We start from the raw sequence: 27,609 nt of genomic DNA, 5'->3' as shown, positions 1-27,609 counted from the left end.
GAGCACTTTGCTCTCAGACTGCTGGCTCACTTGTGGTCCCTAGGGTATTTAAAAGTAAAATGGAGGCAGAGCCTTCAGCTTTCAGGCCCCTCTTCTGTGAAACCAACTCCCAGTTTGGATTTGGGAGACAGACACCCTCTCTATTTTTAAGATTAGGCTAAAACTTTCCCTTTTTGGTAAAGCGCATAGTTAGGGCTCGATCAGGTGACCCTGAAGCTTCCCTTAATTATGCTGCAATAGTCCTAAGCTGCTGAGGGGCTTTCCATGATGCCCTGGAGTGTTTCTTCTTCACTCACCTTGTTTTACTCTGTGTGTCTACACCACTCTCCATTTAATCATTAGTTAATATCTGGCTCTCTTTTGTCCTGCCTCCCTCCCTTCACCTGCAGCCAGTTGTGGTAGATGGCTGCCTCTCCCTGAGCCTGTTTCTGCCAGAGGTTTTTCCTGCTAAAAGAGAATTTTTCCTTCCGACTGTCACCACGTGCTTGCTCATATGGGGTCATCTGATTGTTGGGGGTTTTCTCTGTATTACTGTTGGGTCTTTACCTTGCAATATAAAGTGCCTTGAGCAGACTGTTGTTGGCACTATATAAATAAATCTTAGATAGAGAGCTAGATTTCATGCTGTCTTAAGAGTTTAAGTTGTCCCTCTGTATTCCTCTCTCTAGTTTTATGTCTTTGCTCTTTATACTTTTACTCTACAACCTATCATGCTCTAATCTGGTTCTTTATCCTCCTGGAAACCTAACCACCAGTTGTTGTGGCTGTTTATGCATTACTGTTTATGAATATCCTATTCATGATGAATAACAACAGCCTCTCTTAGCACCTGCTGAGTCTTTCTTCTCCCTTTATGCAAACTGTAAACTGATGAGACTGCCATTTGTGTATGCAAACCTCTGTCATATAGAAATGATTCAGCAATCATGAACCTAGCGTTCTGAAAGTTAAATCTCACATATCAGCATTAGTACAGTTCTCCCAGATATGACTGGTACTTGGTGTTAATATCTAAGCCAACTACAGAGGATTGTTTTAGAGTTCAATCAGATCATTAAATATGCCTACCTGGTAGGCTTTAATGAGATGCACTGGATTTCCAAGTGTCTTGCTTTCTCTGGCCCTTGGACTTTAGCTTAAGGGCATTTTCATTTATTCTCCTATGTGCTGTGACTTTAGAATTCAGGTTTGGGGCATATGGAAGTATCCTCTGGCTAAGCTCTAGTTTAATTTCAGACAAGATGTTTTTGGCTGAAATGCTGAATTTCCCGAATGTCATCGTTTGAGCAGCACACTTATAGAATTTTTCTGTTGTTTTGCTCTGCTAATTGGCTTTCCTGTATTATAGTTTTACCAAGTTCCAGCGTCTTGAGGGAAAAGAATATCTTCAGTTATCACCTCAGATGTACCAGTTTGGCATTTGAGTACAGCATAGGGATTCTCTTAGTGGAAGATCTATTGCTATGTCACTGCGCTGGATCCCGAAATAGTGATCTGTCTGTCAGGCCAACCTTAATCTTTCATATTACAGTGTTTATTGTTGTAAAAAAAGAGGAGACCATCAAAGTGGTTGAGGCATTTTCCTTTTGACAACAATTGAAGACAGATCAAGTTAACTAAACTGTTCTGTTAAGCTTCAAAAACTTAAATAAATTAAGAGATTCTTTTCTTGGATGTCTGTCTGTCTATCTATCTATCTATCTATCTGTCTATCTATCTGTCTATCTGTCTATCTGTCTATCTGTCTATCTATCTATCTATCTATCTATCTATCTATCTATCTATCTATCTATCTATCATCCAATTATTTTCTAAAAGGTTATCTGAAGTTCCTCTAAATGTATAGCTTTTTATGTATATACTTTGACTGCATCTGTACTACAACTTTCTGGGCTGAGTTAGAAACAATTATTAGATACAATCCGTTTAATCACCTGTTGAATAGACTTCAGGAAAGCTGCATGCGCTGGCTCATCTAACATCTCTTGATATACTGGAGAACTGCAACAAACCAACACTCTCAAAATAGCAAAGTAGCAATAACAGAAGTTTCACTGTTTTGGCAAGGGCAGTGAAAAGATGCCATAGAGTGAAAGAGTGTGGTGCTCAACACTTTAACAAATCCCGCACACTGATTTTCTTCAGTTTATTCATTACACCTTGAGTGTTAACTGCTGTCCATTCAGTTTGTCCCAAAGGGTTCTGCACATGCATTTATAAATGTATTAGGATACTCACCCTCAGGCTGTTTTTATCATGGCAGGAAATTTGCTGCCTGTAATTTACAGGAGGTCTTAGCAAAAATATTATTAACCCTATTCCCCTTCTTGCACATAGTAATAAAATATGGTACTATTGTGTTTAAGATTAAAGGGGTCTGTCACTCACTTTTGCAATTGGTGTCACTATAAGCAGCTCAAGGCCTATTCACATATTGAATATAAGCTTTACAATGGTGTGCAATAAACATAACTTACTGCTCACATTAATGCAAAAAAAAAAAAAAATGGAAGCCTTGGATGTTGTAGCGTGGTTTCAAATATCTTAAATAATATGCATTTCTTCAAGAGATTCAAAGAAGTGAAGCCATGCTCAGTTTCTCCCAGACGGTAAACAACAATTTATCACTCAGATCTCTGCTACTGGGATTAATAATTAAGACATAATCTCCTTACATAGAACAATAAGAAAATAAAAAAAAATAGTTGGTAAGCATGAATGATGTTCACATAGGGGTAAGAGCAGCTGTTTGGCTGAATATTACCTTCTGGAAATTTGTGTGTTAGCTAAGTTAGCTTATACTTTTGCACTCACATTAATGTGACACACACACAGCCATAGTACAATATGTAATTTAGGATGATCCACACTGTACCAGTGATCTGCGCACTGGTAATTAAATCTAATCTGTGTGTGTGTGTGTGTCTTCTTATTGCAAGAATGTGTGTGTGTGTATGAGTGTGAGTGTGTTTAATGTCATAAGGCCAGAGGAGTGTAATGCCACACTCTTGGTTAATTAATTCAAATGTCCACCCTTAATTAATTTCACACAGTGGATTGTGACCGTTCCCATGGAAACAACGTGTGAAAACATAATACCTGCAGGGGTAAAGTGTGTGCTGGGGTGTGTGGAAACACAATGACTGTCAGTTAAGTGTACTTTAAGGGGGCAGGACAGAGAGTATTTTCAGCACAAGCATATCAAAAGAGAGAACTTGTATGAATGAATGCCAGTTGTGCGTGTAGGCAGATATGTACACTACATTGCCAAAAATATTTGCTCGTCTGCCTTCACGCGCATATGAGCTTCAGTGACATCCCATTCTTAATCAATGGGGTTTAATATGATGTTGGCCCACCCTTTGCAGCTGTAACAGCTTCAACTCTGGGAAAGCTTCCCACAAGGTTTAGGAGTGTGTTTATGGGAATATTTGACCATTCTTTCAGAAGTGCATTTGTGAGGTCAGACACTGATGTTGGACAAGAAGGCCTAGCTCACAGTCTCCATTCTAATTCATCCCAAAAGTGTTCTATCTGGTCAGGACTCTGTCCAGGCCAGTCAAATTCTTCCACACCAAACTCGCTCATCAGTGTCTTTGTGGTCCCTGCTTTTTTGACTGGTGCACTGTAATTTTGGAACAGGAAGGGGCCATCCCCAAACTGTTCCCATAAAGTTGGGCGCATGAAATTGTCCAAAATGTTGTGGTATGTGAAAGAGTTCCTTTCACTAGGAGCCCAACTCCTGAAAATCATCCCTACACCATAATCCCCCCTCCACCAAACTTTACACTTGGCACAATGCAGCCAGACAAGTACTGTTCTCCTGGCAACCACCAAACCCAGACTCGTCCATCATATTGCCAAATGGAGTAGCATGATTCGTCACTCCAGAGAACACGTCTAGAATCAAGAAGGCCTGGTTCACAGTCTCCACTCTAATTCAACCCAAAAGTGTTCTAGGTCCCGATTCTGTGCAGAAGAGTTCTTCCACACCAAGCTTGCTCACCCATGTCTTTATGAACCTTGCTTTCTGCGCTCGTGCAGTCATGCTGCAACAGGAAGGGCCATTCCCAAACTGTTCCCACAAAGTTGGGAGCATGAAATTGTCCAGAATATCTTGGTATGCTTGAAGTATTATGAGTTTCTTTCACTGGAACTAAGGGGCTGGGCTCAACTCCTGAAAAATAACCCTGCACCATTATTCCTCCCTCCAACAACCTTTACATTTGGCACAATGCAGTCAGACAAGTACCGTTCTCCTGGCAACCGCTAAACTCAGACTTACTCAGACTGCCAGATGGTGAAGTGTGATTTGTCACTCCAGGGAACACGTCTCCACTGTTCTTGAGCTAATCTGAAGGCCAGATGAAGTTTGGAGGTCTGTAGCAATTGACTCTGCAGAAAGTTGGCAACCTCTGGACACTGTGTACCTCAGCATATAATGACCTAGCACTGTGATTTACCATTTCATGACTGAGTTGCTGTCATTTCCACTTTGTTATATTACCACTAATAGCTGACACTGAAATATTTAGCAGCAAGGAAATTTGATGACTGGACTAGTTGCACAGTTGGCATCCTATCACAGTACCACGCTGGAATTCACTGAGCTCCTGAGAGTGATCCATTCTTCCACAAATGTTTGTAGAAGCAGTCTACAAGACTAGGTGCTTGATTTTATACACCATGGAAGTGAATGGAACCTGAATTCAATGATTTGGATGGATGAGTGAATACTTCTGGCAATATAGTGTATGTATATATGTGGAAGTGTGTGTAAATGGAATTGTTTATGAAAGGTGAGGTTTCACATTTATTTTACTTTACATGTACATTACCCTGTCAGAAAAGATGTGGGTATAAAAAAAGTGCTGTATGATGACTGGCTAAGTAGAATCTATAGGATAGTTTAAAAGAAGAGATGTAAGGGAGTGGGTATTACAGCTTTGGCCATACCAAACTAGCTTATCTTTATCTTTTAACAGTCACCATGCTTTATTCATGCGATGTGCAGTTACATGAATCCCATTCATGTCAGATCATACGGTCTACATGACCTGGTACACTGAATGAATGCTTTAAAACACTTCAGTAAACGGGTGCTTCTTGGTGGCAAATGAAACATCTCTATCTTGGCTGTCCCTTTACCTAATATAGGCCCTCATTTTCCCACTGATGCTATCACTGAAAATAGCTGTGGGCTAAAAGATAAATTTGACTGTACAAAGCTATCTGCTTGCCTGATCACTATGCCAATTACTACACAGAAACCAAGATTGGAGGGTATTCGAAGTTGAATATACAGAGAAATATCAGCTCTTCATGCTTTAAAGTGAAGCATTGCAATTCATATTTTTGCATAAATTGTGGCTGTCATATTATATCTGAGGTCATGGAATTTACTGAATGATAGAACAAGCAAAGTACTAAATGGGGCTAAGTTTTGGTTTAGGTAATAAAATATAAAATAAAACAGCAATCAAGAAGAAGACCAGCCAGCTATGAATGACCCTGAGCGTGTGTAGTTCACTTAATCAGATGTTAACTGGAGTGCTGGCACAGAGTTGATGGCCTTGTGCTCAATAGTTACTACTGTCTTTATGCCAGCAATGCAGCAGTTATGGATGTCGAGGGATGTGCTGCCTTGAGCCAGGACTGGTTAGAAGAAAATGAGTTGTTCAAGAGCAGGTATTGTTGTTTTAACATTAGTTTACTACAGTAAGCATGCTGTCTCAGGTTTAGAAAGGAAAAGGCTTAAAAAAAGAAAAAGAAACAAAAAAGATTCCAAACTTTTTTGCTTACATTTTGTAACAATTTCAATAATGGAGCCAAATAGGGTTAAACAATTAAATGATATTCATCCTTGCAGTTTCTGTGACTATGAAAATACAGTAGAGCTGAATATTGTTCACACAAATTAAAAGTTCTATGCTGAGTTAGTTTAATTCACTTTGATGCTGCCCATGTAAATATGTAGGATAAATCATCTTGATGGTACAACACCATCTTATTGGCTAATGCAGGGTTTTGGCTTGCTGCCAAAGGCAGAGTTACAATTTTACTTGACAAGAAATTTGGAAGAGTATTTTGATGGACTTTGGGTCAAGCGATTTTCATTTTAATGACAGCATTATTAAAATTCTTAGATTTAACATGGTATGGCATGATGTGCCCTTTCTCTCCAGTCAAGTTTTGTGATGAGGGGATTTGTTGTGGCTTTTAGATGATGTGACCTCTGAGACAGCAGCTTGAGGGAGAGATGGAATGATCTTTAAGAGCAGGGGATTAATATTCTTATTCATTTTGTCTCATTTCCTCTCTCCTCTCTAGGGCCAATGTGACTTTCATTCTACTGACATTCTAAAAAATGCTATTAAATGTTAATGGAGTCTATTTTTACATAGGTCATGACCACATCTGGGACACACATACATGCCAGACACTCATACAGTGGACACACAGGAATTTGGACATTTGTCCAGACAGGACAGACACATATGCAGACAAGTCAGGCAGACACTTGCACTTTCTACTGTTTACCTTCAGAAGCTTCATTAGCTTCACTCACTTATGCATTTTATGTTGATGGAGACACAGAAAAGTTTAAACACCTATGACTGCATGGAACTCTCAACTTCTGACAGCTATACTTTTTTGAGCCTGAAGGCTGGAAAAAAAAATTTATGTACAGATATTTACCCACCAAGCGGACAAGCTGTTTAAATGAAATACACATTAAATTTGCTGGACTTGGAGAAGCCACACATATTTTTTTTTTTTTTAAATACCATAAGTCAAAAATGTTTAGAATCAGAATTAAACACAGAATCATAGCATATGCAATTACATTACAATAACAAAAGCCGAAAAAGTGCAAGCTTTACTGTTTGTTTACTTTTGTTTTTTTGTTTGTTTTAAATGAATAGACATTATCTTATGTTATGCAAATTTCAGGTAGTGAGCATGAGCCCACTGATTTAGATTCATTCTGATTGACTAATATAACGCGGTAGTAAGAATAAAGTTTGCTGGTGAACATTTTTCATAAATCCGGTGCTAATTTTGTGTGTGCACTTACTTTTTAGGCAGGGTAAGAAAACCTCTATAGAAATATTAGTTTAATATACCGATTGAGTGTTCTTTTATGGTACAAGCTGTGTATTACATTTTCTTCTGGTACAAAAAAAATGTAATGACTGTGAAATAAAGCAACACTTCATTTTGTTTTGAAGCATTTAAATCTTCATTTAGCATCTTCACTATTCACTCTCAATGAAGCATATCACAAAAAAAAATTTCAAATAGAATATTTCTAGCAGTTGGAAATGACAGTGTAGCCAAATTATATCACCAGATGTATTTAGTCATTTTAATGGAAGGTGACAACTTGATAGAACGACACTGAAGAAAGCTAAATAGTGCTGTAGACATAAAAGCATGCCACTCTCTATTCCAAATAACATCATGAAAAAACTAGAAAGAAACCAGCCCACACCCTGCTCTCCAGGTGATTGCAATTAAAATCAAGTGTGCTTGACAGCTGAGCTTTGAAACATTTTCTTAATCATAAACAAAAGATATAAACAGAAAAACAAACGAATAAAACATTACATGCAGTTATTCTTTAGAGAAAGTTGCAATCATGAGCTCTTGTAGGTCACATGCTATCAACATCAAACAAAACCACGCAATATCAGGTAAACCAGCCACGGCGCAACAGTCCCACAGCAACAGCCTCAGAATTATAGTCTATACTAAGGTCTGCATCCGTTCAGTTACATTTATCTGAGACTGTTTACAATGCTGCAAAGTCAAAATCAATAGGGCCTGCCAAGAAGGAACAGCCTAATGTTCCATTAGAACTCTCTGCTATTCAATTACAGCTCCAGAGTTGAAGAAGTTTCAGCTTGCTCAGGTCCCCAGAGGAGAACCACGGAGAAAGTATGAGGCAGAAAGAAGGAGTAATAAATCTAAAACTGACAAACAGCAAAAATAAAGTTATGGCACCCATCCCCTGTACGTTTCAGCATTCCTTGAAGCTGCAGTACAGGATATGGATGACCGGAGTTCTTAAAAGATTGTTGCTTTTAACTTTTTCATTGTGATTTTATATGGCCATTACTGTTTTTTCAATCTCATACATCTCTTTTTCAGTTTTTTTATTGGCTGTTTATTAGGTTCCACTCCCTAAGACATCCTTTTCTACATCTTACCTCTCTCCCTTTACACGGATATCTCCACTGTGTGTGCAGGGTTTTTTTTTTTTTTTGCCCCCCTTCCCGGGAAGTGAAGCCCTATCCAGGCAGTCTACTACATGCCTGTCTCCAGGGAGCCAGCATCAGTACAGGATTGAGAGAGAAATACAGACCAAGAACTGACATAGCAAGAAGGGTACAATGAGAGAGAGAAAGAGATGTCATAGACAGGGGGTAGAGAGAGAAAGGCCTAATAAAAGGGAACAGAGGCACATAAAAGAAAAGCTGAATCAAAAAGCGAAGGACAGCAAGAACAGAATAAATGAAGTTTTCTGTGTGCCTCCTGTGGCGGTGATAGGTCCTCATGGGGTCCCTGTGGGGACAATTATAGGACCTAGAGGCAAGAGTCAGTGTTTGAGCGTGTATGTGAATGCATGCAGTCATGTGTGTGTGTCACCAAGGAAAGATCTTTGTGGATATAAAAGAGGAGTGAGATACAGAAGGATCAAAAGTTAAAATACACCAATACACTATGAAATACCCCCCAAAAGATGCTTTTAAAATCATCCCAGAGCTCCTGACTTATAGTCCATTAAACACCTAGGAAGGAAGAATTAAGGGGACATAGACAACGTCTGCCCATTGAGGAGGTTGGAGTGAATTGATAAGTTTACAAAAAGTGGAGTACTGTTAGTTTTTGTTTGTTTGTTTTTTTGCTTTCATCCAATTGCCATTAGCATTTACACCACCTCAAGCCATTTACTAAAGATGTACAACTGTATTTGAACTGACATTTCGAGTGAAGAAAAAGAAGGAAGTTTGAATTGTGGCATCAGCTCAGTGTTTTTCTCCATGTTGCAGACTGGATGGGGTGGAGTCATGTGACGACACATGTGGTTAAGGGGACAGAACATAAGCACACACTGGGGGAAATATTAACAGAATATATAAAAATATATATTAAAAAAGAAATAAATAACCTACTTATGCAAGATGTATTAGCGATTCTGAGTGTCAGTTTTGATTAATTTTTGATTAACTGCCCAGCTCCAGGAAGAAGCCTACAGATCAGAACAGCGAGGACCTTTTCCCCTGCCTGTTCTTTGCAAATCCAAAGCTTTTGATCTCTAACATATTTGATATGTATGAGAAAGTGAACCCCTAAATTGAAATGAAAACAGCAAATAAAATGTCCTACAGTACACAGCTCTACATTCACTGTCAGAATTTATGCAAAATAATGTGTCTGGTGTCTTCCAAGCATGGCTGGCACCTATTTTGCCTGCTTATCAGCTTCATTCTGTGCCTCCACAGCTTTCATATGCACTAGGTACGCGCTACAAGTAAGCAGGGAAATACTCAAACACTGGGAATGTATGGTGATTGTGTCAGTTATGCTCTGGGTATTATGCACTGTTTTCCCACATTTATCCATCTGGTATGTTATTACGACCTACAAGTGCACATGCACACACACACACACACACACACACACACACACACACACACACACACAAAGCATAACCTCCAGCACTGCCTCCCTGAAAATCTCAGAGCACATCATCAAACTTGGCTCAAAAAGAAAACCAAACTGGTTTGCAGCAAGGTTTATTTTGCTAAATTTGCGAGCAGTGTTGATTTATCTGACCTCACACTTAAACTGCCAGTAATCTATTTACCTGTAAGGCAGGTACAACAAAACAACACTGTAATTAAACCAACACAGATCAACTTCAAGGCCGGAAATTCAAGGCCAAAAATTTTAAATAAACAAGGTGAAACACAATCAGAACTCTACAAACAAAATGCCAAAAATCGCAATTCATGTTGGGATGTTAAACTTGTCATTGTTAGATCTGCTACTTTCAGTCTTCTGGTCTCAGCCCGCACTCAGTTCATCCAGCCTAAGTCTTTAACCCCCCCCCCCACCCCAAGGCTCTCTCCTGGGACCCCTCCTTTTCATCTCTTACCTTCTTCCCCTTGGCAATATCTCCCGCAAACTCAGCACCCATTTCCATTGCTTTGTGGATGACACCCAGCTCTACTTATCCACCAAACCTAACTTTTCCCTCCCACCCTCCTCCCACACCACCTACTTATCTAAAATCAAATCCTGGTCCATTTCAAACTTCCTTAAATTAAATAGCGATAAAACTGAGTTCTTCCTTGTCAGAACAAAATCCACCTTATTAAAAGTTGGCAATTTCTCCCTCTCAATCGACAGCTACTCAGTTCCCCCCTCCCCTCAGGTTAAGAGTCTAGGTATCATCCTTGACAGCACTTTATCTTTACACTCCCATATAAATAATATTACCCGGTCTGCATATTTCCACTGACGAAACATAAATTGTCTTCGCCCCTCCTTCTCCCCGCATACCACCTCCATCCTTGTTCATAGTCTTGTTACCTCCCGTATTGATTACTGTAACTCTCTTTTAGTTGGCCTCCCTCACAAATCCCTCCAGAAGCTTCAAATGGTTCAAAACTCAGCCACTTGCATTATCACCAAAACCCCCTCATTTCATCACATCACCTCAGTCCTACGGCAACTCCACTGGCTCCCAGTTAGGTTCAGAATTCAGTTCAAAATCCTCCTGTACACATTCAAGGCCATCCACAACCTCGCCCCTCCTTATCTAGCCGAACTTCTTCACATCACATCCTCCTCCCACACCCTCCGGTCTTCCTCTTCTATCCGCCTTACTATGCCCTCTGCCCATGGGGAACAGAGCTTTCTCCTGCTCTGCCCCCCAGCTGTGGAACTCTCTCCCACCAGACATTCACAATATTGACTCTTTTCATGTTGTTAAATCACAACTCAAAACTTACTTGTTCAAAATTGCATACTCACTTGAGTTCCTTTGGTCATTTTAATTTCTGTTTGTGCTTTATGTGATTTGTTATGTTTAACCCTTGTAAAGTGTCCTTGGGTATCATGAAAGGCACTTAAAAATAAAATGTATTATTATTATTATTTTCCATACTTCTTTATACCTGCATGCATCTCTTTGCCTCTCTCTTACCCCTTTACTTCACTGTGACCTCCTTTCCTTCTCTTTTCTATCCACAATTATGTTTCTCTTTCTTCCACTCAGCTTATACAACCCACTCCTCCAATCTAGTTTCTCACTGTGTCTGTGTTTCTGATAGTGTGCGGTTTATATGCAGTTTTTAGCTCTCACTTGGAGTCAAAATGTTCCATTTACTGCTCCCACAATGTACTGCTGGGGGATGGCCCCGATTATGCAAAATGTTTGTGTGTGAGGATATGATTTTTTTGAGCAAGACATAATACAGCTGTGTAGGAGGGATGCCATCTTCATCCTTTTCCTCTGCTTTTTTACATCTCTTTACATCATATTTTTTTGTAAAATTTAAAGAGATATTAAAGTTTTCTTATTTTTTGTTGTTTTGAAGATTATCAGACTGCATTAAACTCACTGGGGACACCAAGATATTGTGTCAAAAATTAGGCTCCTAATATGGGCACTGATCATACAGTGAAAAATAAATCTGCCACTGTTTCATTCTGCAAGATTATTTTAGTAATTGAGTATTCTATTGATTATTTCATCCATTAATCAAGTAATCAGATAAGACACACTTTTGTCTTATTAACAGTTCATCTGCATATTTTAACTTGTGTAGATTTACTGCAGATTTTTCGCTGTGTGAAACAAACAGCGGTGGATGGAGCCCTGACAGTTCTCTTTTCTTCATGTTGACGCTTGCTGATCAGGTGGTTGATGAAGGACCTCTGGCTGTTTCCCAGTAAAGGTTTTAATGGTGGTTACAGGAACAAATGCTGCTGCTTTGGATGCTAGAAAAATGTTTCCTTTCTCTCCACCTGAGCTCACCGTCAATAACAGCTCTGCCTCTTTGCGCTTGCCGAGTGTCCACAGATACCCAGTAAGTGTTTTTGTTGAAAAACACTCAGATGTTTCTATTGCAGGTCTATTTTTAGTCACTAATCAGGGATTAAAGCATAAAAAATATTTTGACAGAGCTCCTCAGTACCGAACAGGTGACGGGGGTCTGTAATGAACGGTCGCTAGTGCTAATGGGGGCCCGCTAGCAAAATGTGGTTATAGCGATCCGTTCCAGTAGCACACACACGCACACAGAAACATGAGTGTAGAGAGCAGTGGAGGTGTGGAAAGACCTGTCGGTGATGATCCACTCGGTGTTAAAGGGTCACTTTTCAAAACAGAGAACTTTAATGCTGCTCATGTGGGTGAAACACTTACATGGAGGCACCTGAGCTGCAGAGTTTAAATGAAGTATTGAAGCAACAAATTTGTGTTGAGGATTTTTTATAATCAAATTATTCGAGTTACTCGAGGAATCGTTGTAGCCCTATTTCACTCTAAATTTACTCTTTATTACAATAAGTTATTCTTCCTCTTTGGATCTTGTTCTTCCTCCCCACTTCTTTTTCAGGTGAACAGCAAAATGTCTAAACTGATACCTCCCACTGATGCCTTAAACATAGGCTACCTATTCTCTCCCCTGTCACTTCTTTTAACCTCTTTTTTCTTTCCATTGTAGGCTAGTTGGTTAATATTGTATCAAGCAAATCATAGCACATTAAATCAAAACCTCCGAGTACCACTTAATGCAGTAAGCTCCTACCCTGTTACATTTATTTGCCAAGACTTGACTTCTCTAATGTTTGCCAGGGAGTTTTATCAAACAGCTGACTACTCATTTAAGTTCAGATGGCTAAATTAAACACTTTAATGAACAAGTCCTAATTCATTGTATCTGTACTTTTCTTGACCACTCACTTATATTTCATAGAATGCAAGCATTTTGCCAGAGAAAACTGTGTATATTGGTATGCTGTCAGCTGAAAAGTTGTATTTTGACAAACAGAAACCCGAGAGCAATCCTAAGTGTTTGAGAAAAATAATTAATGACAAAGTGCATTACTAACTGCATTCATTGCACAGACATGGAATATCCTCATGAGATGGTCTAGTTTGGAAAGCTCTGGTGAAAACACCAGTGACAGGACCTTGTGCAGACATAAGCATTAAAAAGTCCACTAAAGAGCAGAGTTTCCAGGTGCATAGACATTTATGGGCTTTCATTTCATTCAGCAAAGCAAATACACACTAAAAAAGCAATGTTGTCAGAGCAAAAAGTGTATGGTGATTATGTATATGTATGTTGTATCAAGAAAATGTTGAATATGCCTCAGCTTCACACTGTAATTTCACTGTATAACATATCCTAAAACACATTTGTATTTTTGCAAACTACAGTCAGATGTCAAAAGTTATGTTTTCAAAGTAAAATACAAAGCAATGGAACTTGTTGGAGTAATATGATTGAATTTTTCATATTATATTTAGGCCTGTCTCAGAAAGGGTATCCAGTGTTAAAATCCATCAAACCAAACATGAGAGCTACCTACCAAAATGTAGCTTTTTTAGCGATGACCAAAGCCTATTAACTTCTTGTTAGTGATGGTAGTGGTATTTTCTCTTTGCCAGCATAAAAAGAATTTGTTTGACAGCACTCATTGGGTTGACCAATACTCAGAACAATGGAACTCAGTGAAAATCTAGGATTTTGGCTACAGAATCCAATTATATCCTCATTTGTACTTACACAGTGACATAACCTAAATCAATCTTCAATCCAAACAAGCTAAAGCTACATTCACACCTGTTGGGTGGCCATGCTTTTGGTTTTGGCCTTTCTTGGGGTTGAGGAGAGGTTGGGATGGGATGGGATGGGTTGATTGTGGCTGCCTATGCCTAACACGGGCTGGTCTCTGTGCAGTTTGCATGCGTGAATCCTGGCCATGTGTCTGTCGTGCATCATTGATGCCACACCCTAACTTGCTCCTCTATTGCTCCGCCTCTCTCCAGTCATTTGCTTTCATCTTGCCCTGGTGACTAGCCCTGATTGTGGACATTTCTGTGCCCTCTGCACCATCAGTGGTATCCTGACTCCATGGTTTATGCCCCATTGGGGATCCCTGCGTGGGCTACTGTGGACTAAAACCTCTTTTGGGTGCAGAGTTTGTGGGATGGGATGGTTTGCGCTCTGGGGTTGTGGGCTCTGCCTTTGCCTTACATGTCTCGCTTCTTTTAATGCACAGCACTATCCTAGCATATACTCATACATAAGATTTATGATAACTATATTTATGTAGAGCACAACAGGACTCACTATAGGTGTTGGGGGTTGGCCGGGATGGTGTTGGGGAGTCATATTGCAGGTCTGGCTGCCTGGCAATATTATCACTGGCCCCCTGCCTTTAATTTTAATGCAACTTAATAATCCCTCTACACACTTTAGGTGGGGCTCACACTAATTAGATTTTAAAAGAAAATCCAATCAGATATTTGGAAAATACATTTAATTATAATAATTTATACATGTTCCCCAATTGGTAAATTGAGGGACATACTTAAATCATTCTTAAATAAATGGCTTATATATGCTGTATATTATATATGAGTCCTGGGGGGTGGGAACTGTGCCATTGACTCCTTGCGTCTCCTCGTACCCATGTTCATGGGGTCTGGCCCTCTGTGGTTCTCTGGGATGAAGGCTGGCCTGGTGAAGCCTCTCCTGGTGACTCATTGTGGAGTGACATGGCACCAATGTGAGGGCTCTGTATTTCTGTCTGCAGTGTCATCTCCTTACTCTGGACAGAGCGGGTATGATGCTGGATGTGGGAGGTAGGGCAACCAAGGGATGGGTGAGAATGGTGGATCCTGCCAGCCAGCCTGCCTTTGTGGGGCTTTTAACCAGATTGCCTAAAATTGGTACTGTACACATATGGAATGGCATAGCCCCTCATTTTAGCTGGCATGGTTTGGTGTGGAACACAGATGTGTGCTTTACACAAATTGGGAAGGTTTCTTTGACCCATTTCTAAACAACTGCAGATTTCAAGATGATCAGTTTGGACAACTGTTATTGTTATTGTTACTGTTAATGTGTCACCACAGATCTGGAAGAAGACCCAAGCTGTCACGATTATATGAGAGGAAAGTGGGTAGGATGTCGAGGAACAGCCCAGGAGCTACCAAGGCTCAAGACTGCTATGAACTAAAAACTGCTGGAACACCAGCATCACTATCCGCATTGAAGTGAGTTTTACATCACCATGGACTGAGAGGGTGTTGACCAAGAAAGAAGCCCCTGCTCCAAAATCAACACCTTAAAGCTTAGCTGAAATTTACAGGTGTCCACACGGAAAAATCAAATGCCTCTGGGGGGAAAAAATGGCCAGAGGAGACAAAGATTGAGCTATTTGGCCACAATGACACAAGGTATATTTGGACGAGTAAAGGTGAGGCATCATGGTGGTGGTAGCATCATGCTCTGCAGCTGTTTTGTTGTCAGTACATTGCACAAAGTGGACGGAATAATAAAGAAGGAGCACTACCTTTAAATTCTTCAAATTCACCTCAAATCAGTAGCTAGGCAGTTAAAACTTGGGCAAAACAGGATGTTCCAACAGGACAGTGAGCCTGTTGGAACACCATCAGAAACACATATTGGAATGGATAAAGCAGGCTAACATTAAGCTTCTATAATGGCCTTCCAAAACACCAGCTGTACTGAAAATTTGGGGTCTATGATTAAAGGTCAGGTCCATGACAGGAAACCAATTTAACTGAACTGTACCAATTCTGCCAAGAAGACTGGTCAAATATCCAGCCAGAATTATGCCAGAAACCTATTGATGGCTAGCAAATGCTAGCTAAGGGACACAAGTCGAGTAATTATTTGAGCCTTGAGGCTCCAGCAGAAGAGAACGGATGGCTGGAGAAAACCATTAGGTGTTTCAAATAACTTTGAATAGGGCGTGATTGTTGGTGGCATACAGTACAGGCAGATCTGAGTTGCTGATCTATTACTCTTTTACAACTATCTCTTGAATTTACAGAGAATGGCAAGCCTGTTTTGAACCAAAAGGAAGGCAACAGTAACTCAAATAACTACTTGTTACAACAAGTTATGCAGAAGAGAGCAGATGAGAATGCACATCAATCTTTGACATGGGACTAGTCTTGATTTCTGCTGAGACATTTGAATAGCAGTTTAAGCAACATGAATGCATGGCTGTATCTTGCTTTGTATCAATGGTTCAGCCTGGGGATGGCATAATGGTGTGTGGGGATTTTCTTGGCACACTTTGGGCCCCTTAGTTCTGACTTACAGTTATTTAAATGCCACAGCCTAGGTTTTTAATGCTTCAGCATATATACTATATATATATATGCTAAAGCAATAAAAAACTGATTTTTGTTACAAAAATTCATTCATTTCTCTTGATTCTCTTGTAACTATCATGCCATATTCTGCAGCAATGTGTATTCAAATCCAACTGAAAACATTTGTGACATGTCTGCCTTTTTCACTTCACTTCTCTTCTTTTTTCTCTCCTCTAATTACTTTGTTCTCTCCTTCATTGGTGCTCATCTGCCTTTACTCATTCTACAACCTCACTTGTCACACTTCATGTGAAGAACCATTAGCTTTATCTGGGAAATAGAACATCTCTGAGCAATGTAGAGATTATGCACATTTATCTTCCAAGAATTTTGGTTGAACAGTAATAAAATAATAATAAAAAAAACTGTACTGGGGTATTGCATTGTTTTGTTTCTTTCTGTCCGTCTTCCCCATATCATTAATCTCATTGTGCAACTGAACAACAAATGCCATTCGCTCAACACAAATACACCCATACAATTTGTTTGTTGCAGCATGACAAAGCCCCCTGCTAGAATTCATCCAAAAAACATACACACACACATTTATGGACACTGTGGCACAAGGGTTGTACTAGCGTAAGAAAGTGTCCATGTTGCCTCAGCTGTTGAGATTGATGATGATTCTGTGCGTGATGAATGGAGACAGGAAAGAGTGTTGGTTCATACGTACAGCTATATTATGTTACACACATAACAAATAGACCTTGACTGCAGGGAACAACATTTGATGTCTGCTAATTATAGAGGCTGGAATACAGAAGTGCACACAGAGGCACGCAATCAACTCATACACCTTTGTTCTCTAACGCAGCAGGGTTTTCTTTTCAACCACAGACCCATATAACATGATACATACATATATATACAGAAACAGTCACACACAAATGGACGTGTTCTTACCCTACGAGACTGGATCTCTTTCACATATAAAGGCAATAAGAATTCTGACACTCCTTCGAGTCTCACGCCTTCTTTGGTCACCCGCAGATTCCCCATACCATCCTGAAAAAGATACGATAGAAAAATACAGTTGTTAGAGAGTTACTGACAAACAAGAATAATACAAATGACATTTTCATCCAGTGATTTACTTTGCTTTTCTATATTTTTAGGAGTATTCTATTAGTTATATTTAAAAGTGGCACAACAACATATTATTAGAGGGTACAATCATAGAGACACACACACAGATAACTGACAAGTTAGACAGTTTTTTTTTGTCATGCTGTGATGTAATGTTGGCACAGTTGCAGTGTTTTTCCACAGCACAATAAAACAGTCCATATGTCTATTTAAAGAAGAGTGGAATTCATGTAGTTCATCTTCTCAGCCTTATCTTATCTATTTAAATAGTTAAATGTTTGATGAAAACAAACATAATTAATCAGTTTCCAAAATGCTGCTGTGCGATATGGAGTGGATAAATAAAAGTATTTTTCTTTTTTGTTTGTTTTCTTCATCAATTCCTATAAATATCAGTATTTGCAGTCTTAGCTCATGGTACACTGTAAAACTCTTATGAGAGCTCTAATTTTTCAATGTTAACACAACAGTTGCTTTATCCTTATTCAATTCAATTTTATTTTATTTATCTACTGCCAAATCACAACAAACAGTCACCTCAAGGTGCTTTATATTGTAAGGTAAAGACCCTACAATAATTATGGAGAAAACCCAACAGTCAAAATGCCCCTCTATGAGCAGCACTTGGCGACAGTGGGAAGGAAAAACTTCCTTTTAACAGGAAGAAACCTCCAGCAGAACCAGGCTCAGGGAGGGGCAGTCATCTGCCATGACTGGTTGGGGCAGTCCTATATATTTGTTTAATATGTGCACTAAGGGACATATCCTAGTCAAAAATGACTATAAGATTTCTCACAGTGTTATAGGAGGCCGTGGTAATGATTGTGGAAACTCTAGGAAGGAAGAAATTCCAGAAACAGACTTTTTTTTTCAACAGTGGCATCTTGTTATCGTGCCATGCTCAAACTGAGAGAGCTCTTTAGAACAACCAAATCTTCCAAAAAAGTCCGCAAAGGCAGACTGCATAACTTGGTGTTTGATTTTATACACCTGTGGAAACATGACTGAAAACACCTAAATTTAAAGATTTAGAGGTGTGGCTCACTACCTTTGTCCATATAGTGTACCTTAGCTTAAGGTACATGCATTTATAGCTACTGTGTGAGATGTGGATGTAGGTAGATGTAAGCTCAACGTACAGCTTGGATTCTACAACCAGTCTCCTGACGGGGGGCTGGACTTTATTCCACTCTGGAGTTGCCTTCAGTGAGAGGTGGCAGGCTGTGATCAGCAGCTAAACCAAGTGGGCAGATAGTGTACAGAAAAATGTGTGCTGTATATTTGTAGTATGAAAACTCAAGTTACAGAGATAAACAAATGCTGGCTATCCAACAAGAATAATGGTGGTTGAAAAGCAGCAAAAACTGTTGTAATGGCATGGCAATCCCTGAAAGCTTAAAGTGACATCAGCAAGAAGGAGCATGAGAAAATCAGAAAGTACCAAGAGCTGAAATAACATCTAGAACAGATGTGAAAGGTGAAATTGAAAGCGGTACCAGTGGTAAAATTAGGCTATGACCCCAAACTGAAAGAGCTGGTTCATGAAATCCCATGTACATCTGAGGTCTCTGTCCAGTACAATATATTGATCTTATCAAATCAGTGTGTTTCCCTGAAAAGACTATGTGGATTTTACAAAGTTATGGACCCCCCTACAGTGATTGGGCTGTGTTTTAGAGTTGGGTTAACACATAACTCATCAGGAATGATAACTGGCTCGTTTAGGCAAGAGGAGTGAATCACAGGCATAGCAGGACCAGAGTCAGTGAGTAAGTAACTTTTTCCATCATTCTTTTTGAATTTACAGTGAAGGATTAATTCTGTATTTTGTTATTTTGATTTATTTCATTTCTACATGTTACATCCATTATCCGTGACTATACAGTGGAGCATGGAGCTTATTCAGGAGGCAATAACACAACAGGCAAAGGAAATCACAAACTCACTTTCACTTATATATATTTACTGTATATAGATACACACCCAAGCACTGGAATATATATATTATTATATAGAGACTCTCGCAGGACATACCCCTGCACATTGAGGGAACATGACATGCATACAGAATTAGCTAAGTCCAAACAAAGTCAAATTCACTATGTAGCCTGCAATGAATGTCTGCTCCTTGTTTCTCTCCCATGTTCTCTGTCTCTCAATTCCAAAAACGTGAAGATGGTTATGTTCAAACTAATCAGGTGGTTTCATTCCACCTCACTGCTGCACTGTCCCAGCCTCATTCTGACAGAACACAACAGTGCGCCATATTTCTTTATATCTTGAGCGCTGTTCATGTTTCTGTTTCATTTTCAGGTGGCATAAAATATATATGAGCAATATTACCAAAGCAAAAAAACCCAAAAACAAAACAGGAATTCATCAGAAAACTGAAGAAAATGTGTAAATCTCTCTGCTTATTCACTCATCTGTAACAATCCCAGGCCTCACTTATTATGTTTGTAGATGATACAGTCCTGACTGGCATAGATTTTCTTTCATTCAGACTGTGACTCATATGACATTTGAGTAGTAACTACATCAATCATAGTCTTGTGAGCAACTCTTTTTGAGCTTTTATCTGACTTTGAATTCTGCTTTATTGGGAAACCAGCTCCAGTGCAACAATTTTTTAGTAGATAATGCTTCTATCATTTAAAAATTAGATATCGATAAACAACCTTTGATTTATCACAAAATAGAAACAGGGCAGCACAGTGGTATGGTGTTTAGCACTGCTGCCTCAGAGCAAGAAGGTCCTGTGTTCAAGTCCACCATCTGTTTGGGGCCTTTCTGTGGCCCCCGCGACCCTGAATTGGATAAGCAGAAGAGGATAGATGGGGGAAAAAAAAATCACTGTTCATGAATTAAGCACATTTATACCAGTATAAATGTAAAATGCAGCTCTTTGCAGGTGAAAAAGCCAGTGACAGGGATGAAAGTTGATCTACATGCAGCAGCAGCCTGGTACTTGGCTCTTTAGCATAGCTATTTAGCACTACCTTTCCTATGCTCAAAAGGTTGAATGTTTTATTAACAGTCCACAGTCTGCACATCGTGAAACTTGGTCTTTTTCAAGCCCTGTCATATACTTTGTCTGGGAATTATTTATTTTGCATCTGAATAACGTGCAAGGTTCAACTCAGGGTGCACAGTGTGAGATAGCATCAGAATATAATTATGTAATCTATCCAAAAATTATTATTTATTAGTACTATTAATGCTACAGTATTATTTGGCATGTTTGTACTTTTGGCCATGAAATGAAAATGATACAATGCTTTTATAAGGTGTTGTAAATGTATAAATTTAAAATTTATAACAGGCAGAGATTTCATATCTTATAGTAAGATATTTTATAAATATTGACATCTTCTTGTTTGTATGTCTCTGTCAACATTTTTTTTTAAATATTTAGTATATGATTTCTTCAGTTATGCCCCAGAATATATTTTAATGGGGTTACTGTTACCTTTGAAGACTAAAATTTTGCCTGTGCCCAAAATGAAGCAATTCCTTCAAAGCATCCTTGGAATATCTTGTCTCATCATAACAGTCCAGATACGTTCATCATATCTGTCTAGGTTTGTGATTGTGCCACATTTAAAGAAATCCCTTCAATTTTTTTGAGGTACACATGCATACAATGCAAAACATAATACCCAACCACTGCTTTTTCCAGCACGGTGCATTGGTTACTAGGAGTTCTGTGTGCACAAGCTGACAGCATTTTCACACAGTGTAATGCAGTTTCCTAGCATAAAAATTAGCAGAGGTCCACACACCTACACAGGCTTTTCTTCATCATATCCCTTACTTTACTCTATACTTTACTGACCTAGTTTTAAGAACAGCTTCTTCTTTTGAGTTTGGACATAGGTGTGTTCTTATTGAACAAGATGTCCTTGTGCCATTCAAAAACAGTTAACTGTGTGTGTTAAGAAAAATGTTTTCAGCTGAACAAAACAGATGTATAGATATTGATTGATCAATAGATTTTTGTTTTTGAAAAGTTTTAACCTTGAAAACTCAAGGTTAAAATACTCAAACCATGGAAACAGTGTGGCAGCATTTCAAATACCACCAAAAGTAAAACAAACAAACAAACAAAAAAAAAACCTGTATTTATAAGATTTATATATAACATGTATAACCTGTATTTCTAGATGTACTAGAGTTTAATAGAGGTGTGATGTGTGATGATGACCTCATTTGCAATCACTATCTATCCTGTCCATAACCCCATACATAGCTGTAACATTAATAGAGCATTGCTAGGGGGTTGATGCAACATGTGGAAGTTGCACTCTCGACACCAATAGCTCTCATATATTCAACACTGTTACTTTATGTTGTATTCATTCTTTTTTTTTCTTATTTTAGCAGAAGCTGGAGATCGGCCTGCTGCAGTGAAAGGCAGTAAAATAAAATACAGAAAGTGCTGACTGGAACCAAATTTACTATTTAGCTGCAGATTTTGTTTCTGTATTATTACATAATATGTTAATGGATGTTCCTCTGTGTGTTACCACTTCATCATTTGTTTTTTGGTCAGTTTTAGTCAGTTTTGGGTCAGTGTTGCTTGAATTTGGTTTTGTTTGAGCAGTTACTGTAGTTTTTCCATGTTACTCTGCTGTCCTATGTTAGCATTACAACCTACATTTAGTTCTGCTTAACTGACCTATTTTACTTGACTACCCAGGGTTGAGACCAGGAAGCAGAGTTGCAGTCTTACACACCTCTCTGCAGCTTCTCTCCTCCTGCCATCCCCCCAAAACCCCATCCCCATAGAGTTGGTGCCTGCTCCCAGACCACCAAAAAACAAAGCTAAAATCAGCAAAAAACTATTTAAGCATAAAAATTCAAAAACAATAAATAATACAGCTTCATCAACTGCACCAAAGAATAAAGCAATTAAATGTGGATTATTAAACATTAAGTCTCTCTCTTCAAAGTCCCTTTTAATAAATGATTTAATAATTGATCAACGTATTGATTTATTCTGCCTTACAGAAACCTGGTTACAGCAGGATGAATATGTTAGTTTAAATGAATCAACACCAACGAGTCACAGTAACTGTCAGAATGCTCGAAGCACAGGTCGAGGAGGAGGATTAGCTGCAATCTTCAATTCCAGCTTATTAATTAATCAGAGACCCAGACAAAGTTTTAATTCTTTTGAAAGCCTGACTCTTAGTCTTGTCCATCCTAATTGGGAAACTCAAAAACCTGTTTTATTTATTATTATCTATCGTCCACCTGGTCCTTACTCAGAGTTTCTGTCTGATTTCTCAGACTTTTTATCTGATTTAGTGCTCAGTTCAGATAAAATCATTATAGTGGGTGATTTTAACATCCATGTAGATGCTGAAAATGACAGCCTGAACACTGCATTTAATCTATTGTTAGATTCAATTGGCTTCTCTCAAAATGTAAAGGAGCTCACCCACCACTTTAATCATACTCTGGATCTTGTCCTGACATATGGCATAGAAACTGAAGACTTAACAGTATTCCCTGAAAGCCCCCTCCTGTCTGATCATTTCTTAGTAACATTTACATTTACTTTAATGAATTACACAGCAGTAGGGAATAAGTTTTATTACAGTAGAAGTCTTTCTGAAAGTGCTGTAACTAAGTTTAAGGATCTAATTCCTTCATTGTTATGCTCTTCAGTGCCATGTGCCAACTCAGTGCAGAGCAGCTACCTAAACTCTGCTCCCAGTGAGGTCGATTATCTCGTCAATAGTTTTACATCCTCACTGCGTACGACTTTGGATACTGTGGCTCCTCTGAAAAGGAAAGCTTCAAATCAGAAGTGCCTGACTCCGTGGTATAATTTGCAAACGCACAGCTTAAAGCAGATAACCCATAAGCTGGAGAGGGAATGGCGTCTCACTAAATTGGAAGATGCTCATTTAGCCTGGAAAAAGAGTTTGTTGCTCTATAAAAAAGCCCTCCGTAAAGCTAGGACATCTTACTACTCATCATTAATTGAAGAAAATAAGAACAACCCCAGGTTTCTTTTCAGCACTGTAGCCAGGCTGACACAGAGTCAGAGCTCTGTAGAGCCAAGTATTCCTTTCACTTTAACTAGTAGTGACTTCATGGATTACAAATAAAATTTTAGACATTCGAGAAAAAATTATTCATAACTATCTCAAAGATTTATCTTCATGTTCGGCTGCTTTCAGCACTGCTGGTATTTGTTTAGACTCTCTCGCTCCAGTTGATCTTTCAGAGTTAACTTCAATATTTACTTCCTCCAAACCAGCAACATGTTTATTAGATCCCATTCCTACTAGACTGTTCAAAGAAGTCTTTCCAATTATTGAGGCTTCAATCTTAAAAATGATCAATCTGTCTTTATTAGTTGGCTATGTACCACAGACCTTCAAGGTGGCTGTAATTAAAACTCTACTTAAAAAGCCATCACTTGACCCAGCTGTCTTAGCTAATTATAGGCCAATCTCCAACCTTCCTTTTCTCTCAAAGATTCTTGAAAGAGTAGTTGTAAAACAGCTAACTGATCATCTGCAGAGGAACGGTTTATCTGAAGAGTTTCAGTCAGGTTTCAGAATTCATCACAGTACAGAAACAGCATTAGTGAAGGTTACAAATGATCTTCTTAGAGCCTCTGACAGTGGACTCATCTCTGTTCTTGTCCTGTTGGACCTCAGTGCAGCTTTTGATACTGTTGACCAGAACATTTTATTACAGAGATTAGAGCATACTATAGGTATTAAAGGTACTGCACTGCAGTGGTTTGAATCATATTTATCTCATAGACTCCAATTTGTTCATGTAAATGGGGAGTCTTCTTTATACACTAAGGTCAGTTATGGAGTTCCACAGGGTTCTGTGCTAGGACCAATTCTATTTACATTATACATGCTTCCCTTAGGCAGTATTATTAGAAAGCATTGCATCAATTTTCATTGTTATGCAGATGATACTCAGCTTTACCTATCAATGAAGCCAGATGACGCACATCAATTAGTTAAACTGCAGGAATGTCTTAAAGACATTAAGGCCTGGATGATCTCTAATTTCCTGCTTCTAAATTCAGAAAAAACTGAAATTCTTGTTCTCGGCCCCACAAATCTTAGAAACATGGTGTCAAACCAGATACTTACTCTGGATGGCATTACTTTGGCCTCCAGTAACACTGTGAGAAATCTTGGAGTCATTTTTGACCAGGATATGTCCTTCAATGCACATATTAAACAAATATGTAGGACCGCTTTTTTGCATTTGCGCAATATTTCTAAAATTAGAAACATCCTTTCTCAGAGTGATGCTGAAAAGCTAATCCATGCATTTATTACTTCTAGGGTGGACTATTGTAATTCGTTATTATCAGGCTGTCCTAAAAGCTCCCTGAAAAGTCTTCAGCTGATCCAAAATGCTGCAGCTAGAGTACTGACAGGGACTAGAAAGAGAGAGCAGATTTCTCCCATATTGGCTTCTCTTCATTGGCTCCCTGTTAAATCTAGAATAGAATTTAAAATCCTTCTCCTCGCCTACAAGGTCTTGAATAATCAGGCCCCATCTTATCTCAAAGACCTCATAGTCCCATATCACCCCAACAGAGCACTTCGCTCTCAGACTGCTGGCTTACTTGTGTTTCCTAGGATACTTAAGAGTAGAATGGGAGGCAGAGCCTTCAGCTTTCAGGCCCCTCTTCTGTGGAACCAGCTTCCAGCTTGGATTCGGGAGACAGACACCCTCTCTATTTTTAAGATTAGGCTTAAAACTTTCCTTTTTGATCAAGCTAGGGCTGGATCAGGTGACCCTGAACCATCCCTTAGTTATGCTGCCATAGGCCTAGGCTGCTGAGGGGGTTCCCACAATAGACTGTTTCTTTTCATTCACCTTATTTACTTTGTTTATACTTCACTCTGCATTTAATCATTAAATGTTATTAATCTCTGGCTCTCTTCCACAGCATGTCTTTCTCTCCCCTCAGCCCAACCGGTCGCGGCAGATGACTGCCCCTCCCTGAGCCTGGTTCTGCTGGAGGTTTCTTCCTGTTAAAAGGGAGTTTTTCCTTTCCACTGTCGCCAAGTGCTGCTCATAGGGGGTCGTTTTTGACTGTTGGGTTTTCTCTGTATTATTGTAGGGTCTTTACCCGCAACACAAAGCACCTTGAGGCGACTGTTTGTTGTGATTTGGCGCTATATAAATAAAATTGAATTGAATTGAATTGAATTGCCCCAAACTATGATTTGACTTTTTGTAAAAATCATTTTGGAGTAAAATCCATTAAAAAAAAAAAATCACACTGTGTTCCTTGTGCTTAATCAGCTCGCTCCCTCAATACCATTTATTCAATGCTAACTATATATCAGGCATAGCTCAATACTGTATCTAAAGGACATCCATGCAAGGTAAACCTGAATGCCAGCTATGCAGTCAAGTGCGTTTGTGTTTCTGTTGTGTAAGGCAAACAGAATGTGTACATTAGTGGAAGTCCTCTCTACCTTTAGAGAGAATGATGGATTCCGGCATCATGGTGAGGTTAACTAGCAAACTGTCTGATTAGATGAAAGCATACCATATACAAGGTTATGCAGACAGTACACCTATAACAATCATATACAAACTATTATCACCATGACTTTTTCAGTGTCCAAACACAGACATGCACGTGCACAGACACATAATAGGCCCATGTGTCCCTGTGATGATGGATAGGCTGGAAAGTATTTTGCAGGCACTTCTAATATTCAGGAGTGTTGTAATTTTTCATACAACCTTTTATGTCACCTGATAGTCCCAGAGAAAAAGAGAGAGCAACAGCAAGTGGGTGCAGTGTCACCTTTGGTTAGAAAAAAAGAAAAAAAAAAAAAAGCTGGAAATATTGCTTAAGGAATACACAAATTGGGAAACCATAAAGGTCCTTTAGTTGCTCCTTGGCTTGTTGAACATTGTGAGAGGGTTCCAGTTTTTTTTTTTTTTTTTTTTTTTTTTAAAGGTAGTGAAGTTAATTTGGGACTTTTAATTAAATTTTTTGATTGGATGACATCCAACACAAATAAATGTATTTAGCTTAGTTAATGCCAATGTTTCACTGTTAAAAATAAGTACAAGTTCATAGTTTAACCCTAGAATGTTGGAACAGCAACAAACCATACTAACTATAGTGACTGTTGTTTGATTCCTCTATTTTAGGTCATAATTTTGGACTAATGTATAATTCGGAAATTATATAATATAAACTACAAAATTTCACAATATTGACAGTTTTTTTTTCTTTTTTTCCAGTTTTTCACATGAGGCATGTGACACAGAAAGAGAGTAGCTTCAGAACTCCTTCAGGAATGAATGCCAAAACTTCTGAATTTATAGCATTTTTATTGGTTATCTTTCTCTTCTCTCACTTTTCCACTGCACTTCTTACCTTTCTTTCTTGCTCTTTCCACATATTACATAACTCACTTGATTTTATGGTGCACCAGCATAGCCCTAACACTGCCAGAGTTGGATTAAAGGATGGAGTTTAAAATGGTTAAACCAAAAACGTGACGCTGTGCAGCCAAAGTAGTTTCCTTTACCAAGAATTTAAAATGGTTTGTATATATGAACTGAAAAGATGTTTAAAATAAAGTTTTAATGTCATAAGTTACAAAGGCATCCAGGTAGTGTCCACAATGCCTAAGCAACCAAGCAGCCAATGAGGAGTACTTATTCAATCATCGTTGTCCATATTGTACATAAAAAGAAATAAATGAATAATAAAGTGTTGGCTCTTGCTCTCCTTCCACTTGTGCCTTTTTACTATACAGCACATATACATATACATATGTACATGGTATTGTTTCAAGAGCCAGTGCCTTCAAAATATGCTGGCATTTCTGCAGCTTTGAGAGGCTATAGAATCAAGCTAGACAGCTTGACTTTTAACATTGTTTTTCTCAGCATATGAATTCTGTCTTTCAGGTTTGTTTTGCATTAGTTGTGTACTTTATATTGAAGATGGAGTTGAAACTGACCATTTAACATCATTCACACCCACACATGGAACAGAAAGTTTTCTAATATAACCTAAGGCACCAGATCAATACCGAGCATAGAAACAGATAGTT

The 27,609-nt window shown here is 38.8% G+C and overlaps 1 protein-coding gene across 3 annotated transcripts in view; it reads right to left on the bottom strand.

The window, feature by feature from the left end:
• The window catches only part of sgcz (sarcoglycan zeta), a 180,922-nt gene that overhangs the window by 104,974 nt on the left and 48,339 nt on the right, over nucleotides 1-27,609 (bottom strand). For 2 of the 3 annotated variants that reach the window (XM_030738415.1, XM_030738431.1), the window contains exon 3: nucleotides 17,342-17,443. The exons of the other annotated variant lie outside the window; for it this stretch is intronic. In XM_030738415.1, coding sequence (XP_030594275.1) covers nucleotides 17,342-17,443 — 102 coding nt within the window. The remainder of the gene's footprint in view (nucleotides 1-17,341; nucleotides 17,444-27,609) is intronic. 3 annotated transcript variants of the gene reach the window in all.

This window comes from Archocentrus centrarchus, chromosome 1 (genome assembly GCF_007364275.1).
Source record: "Archocentrus centrarchus isolate MPI-CPG fArcCen1 chromosome 1, fArcCen1, whole genome shotgun sequence".
Taxonomy (NCBI): Eukaryota; Metazoa; Chordata; class Actinopteri; order Cichliformes; family Cichlidae; genus Archocentrus; species Archocentrus centrarchus.
The sequence above is the reverse complement of the archived record's forward strand: the minus strand, read 5'-3'. Positions and strand labels throughout refer to the sequence as shown.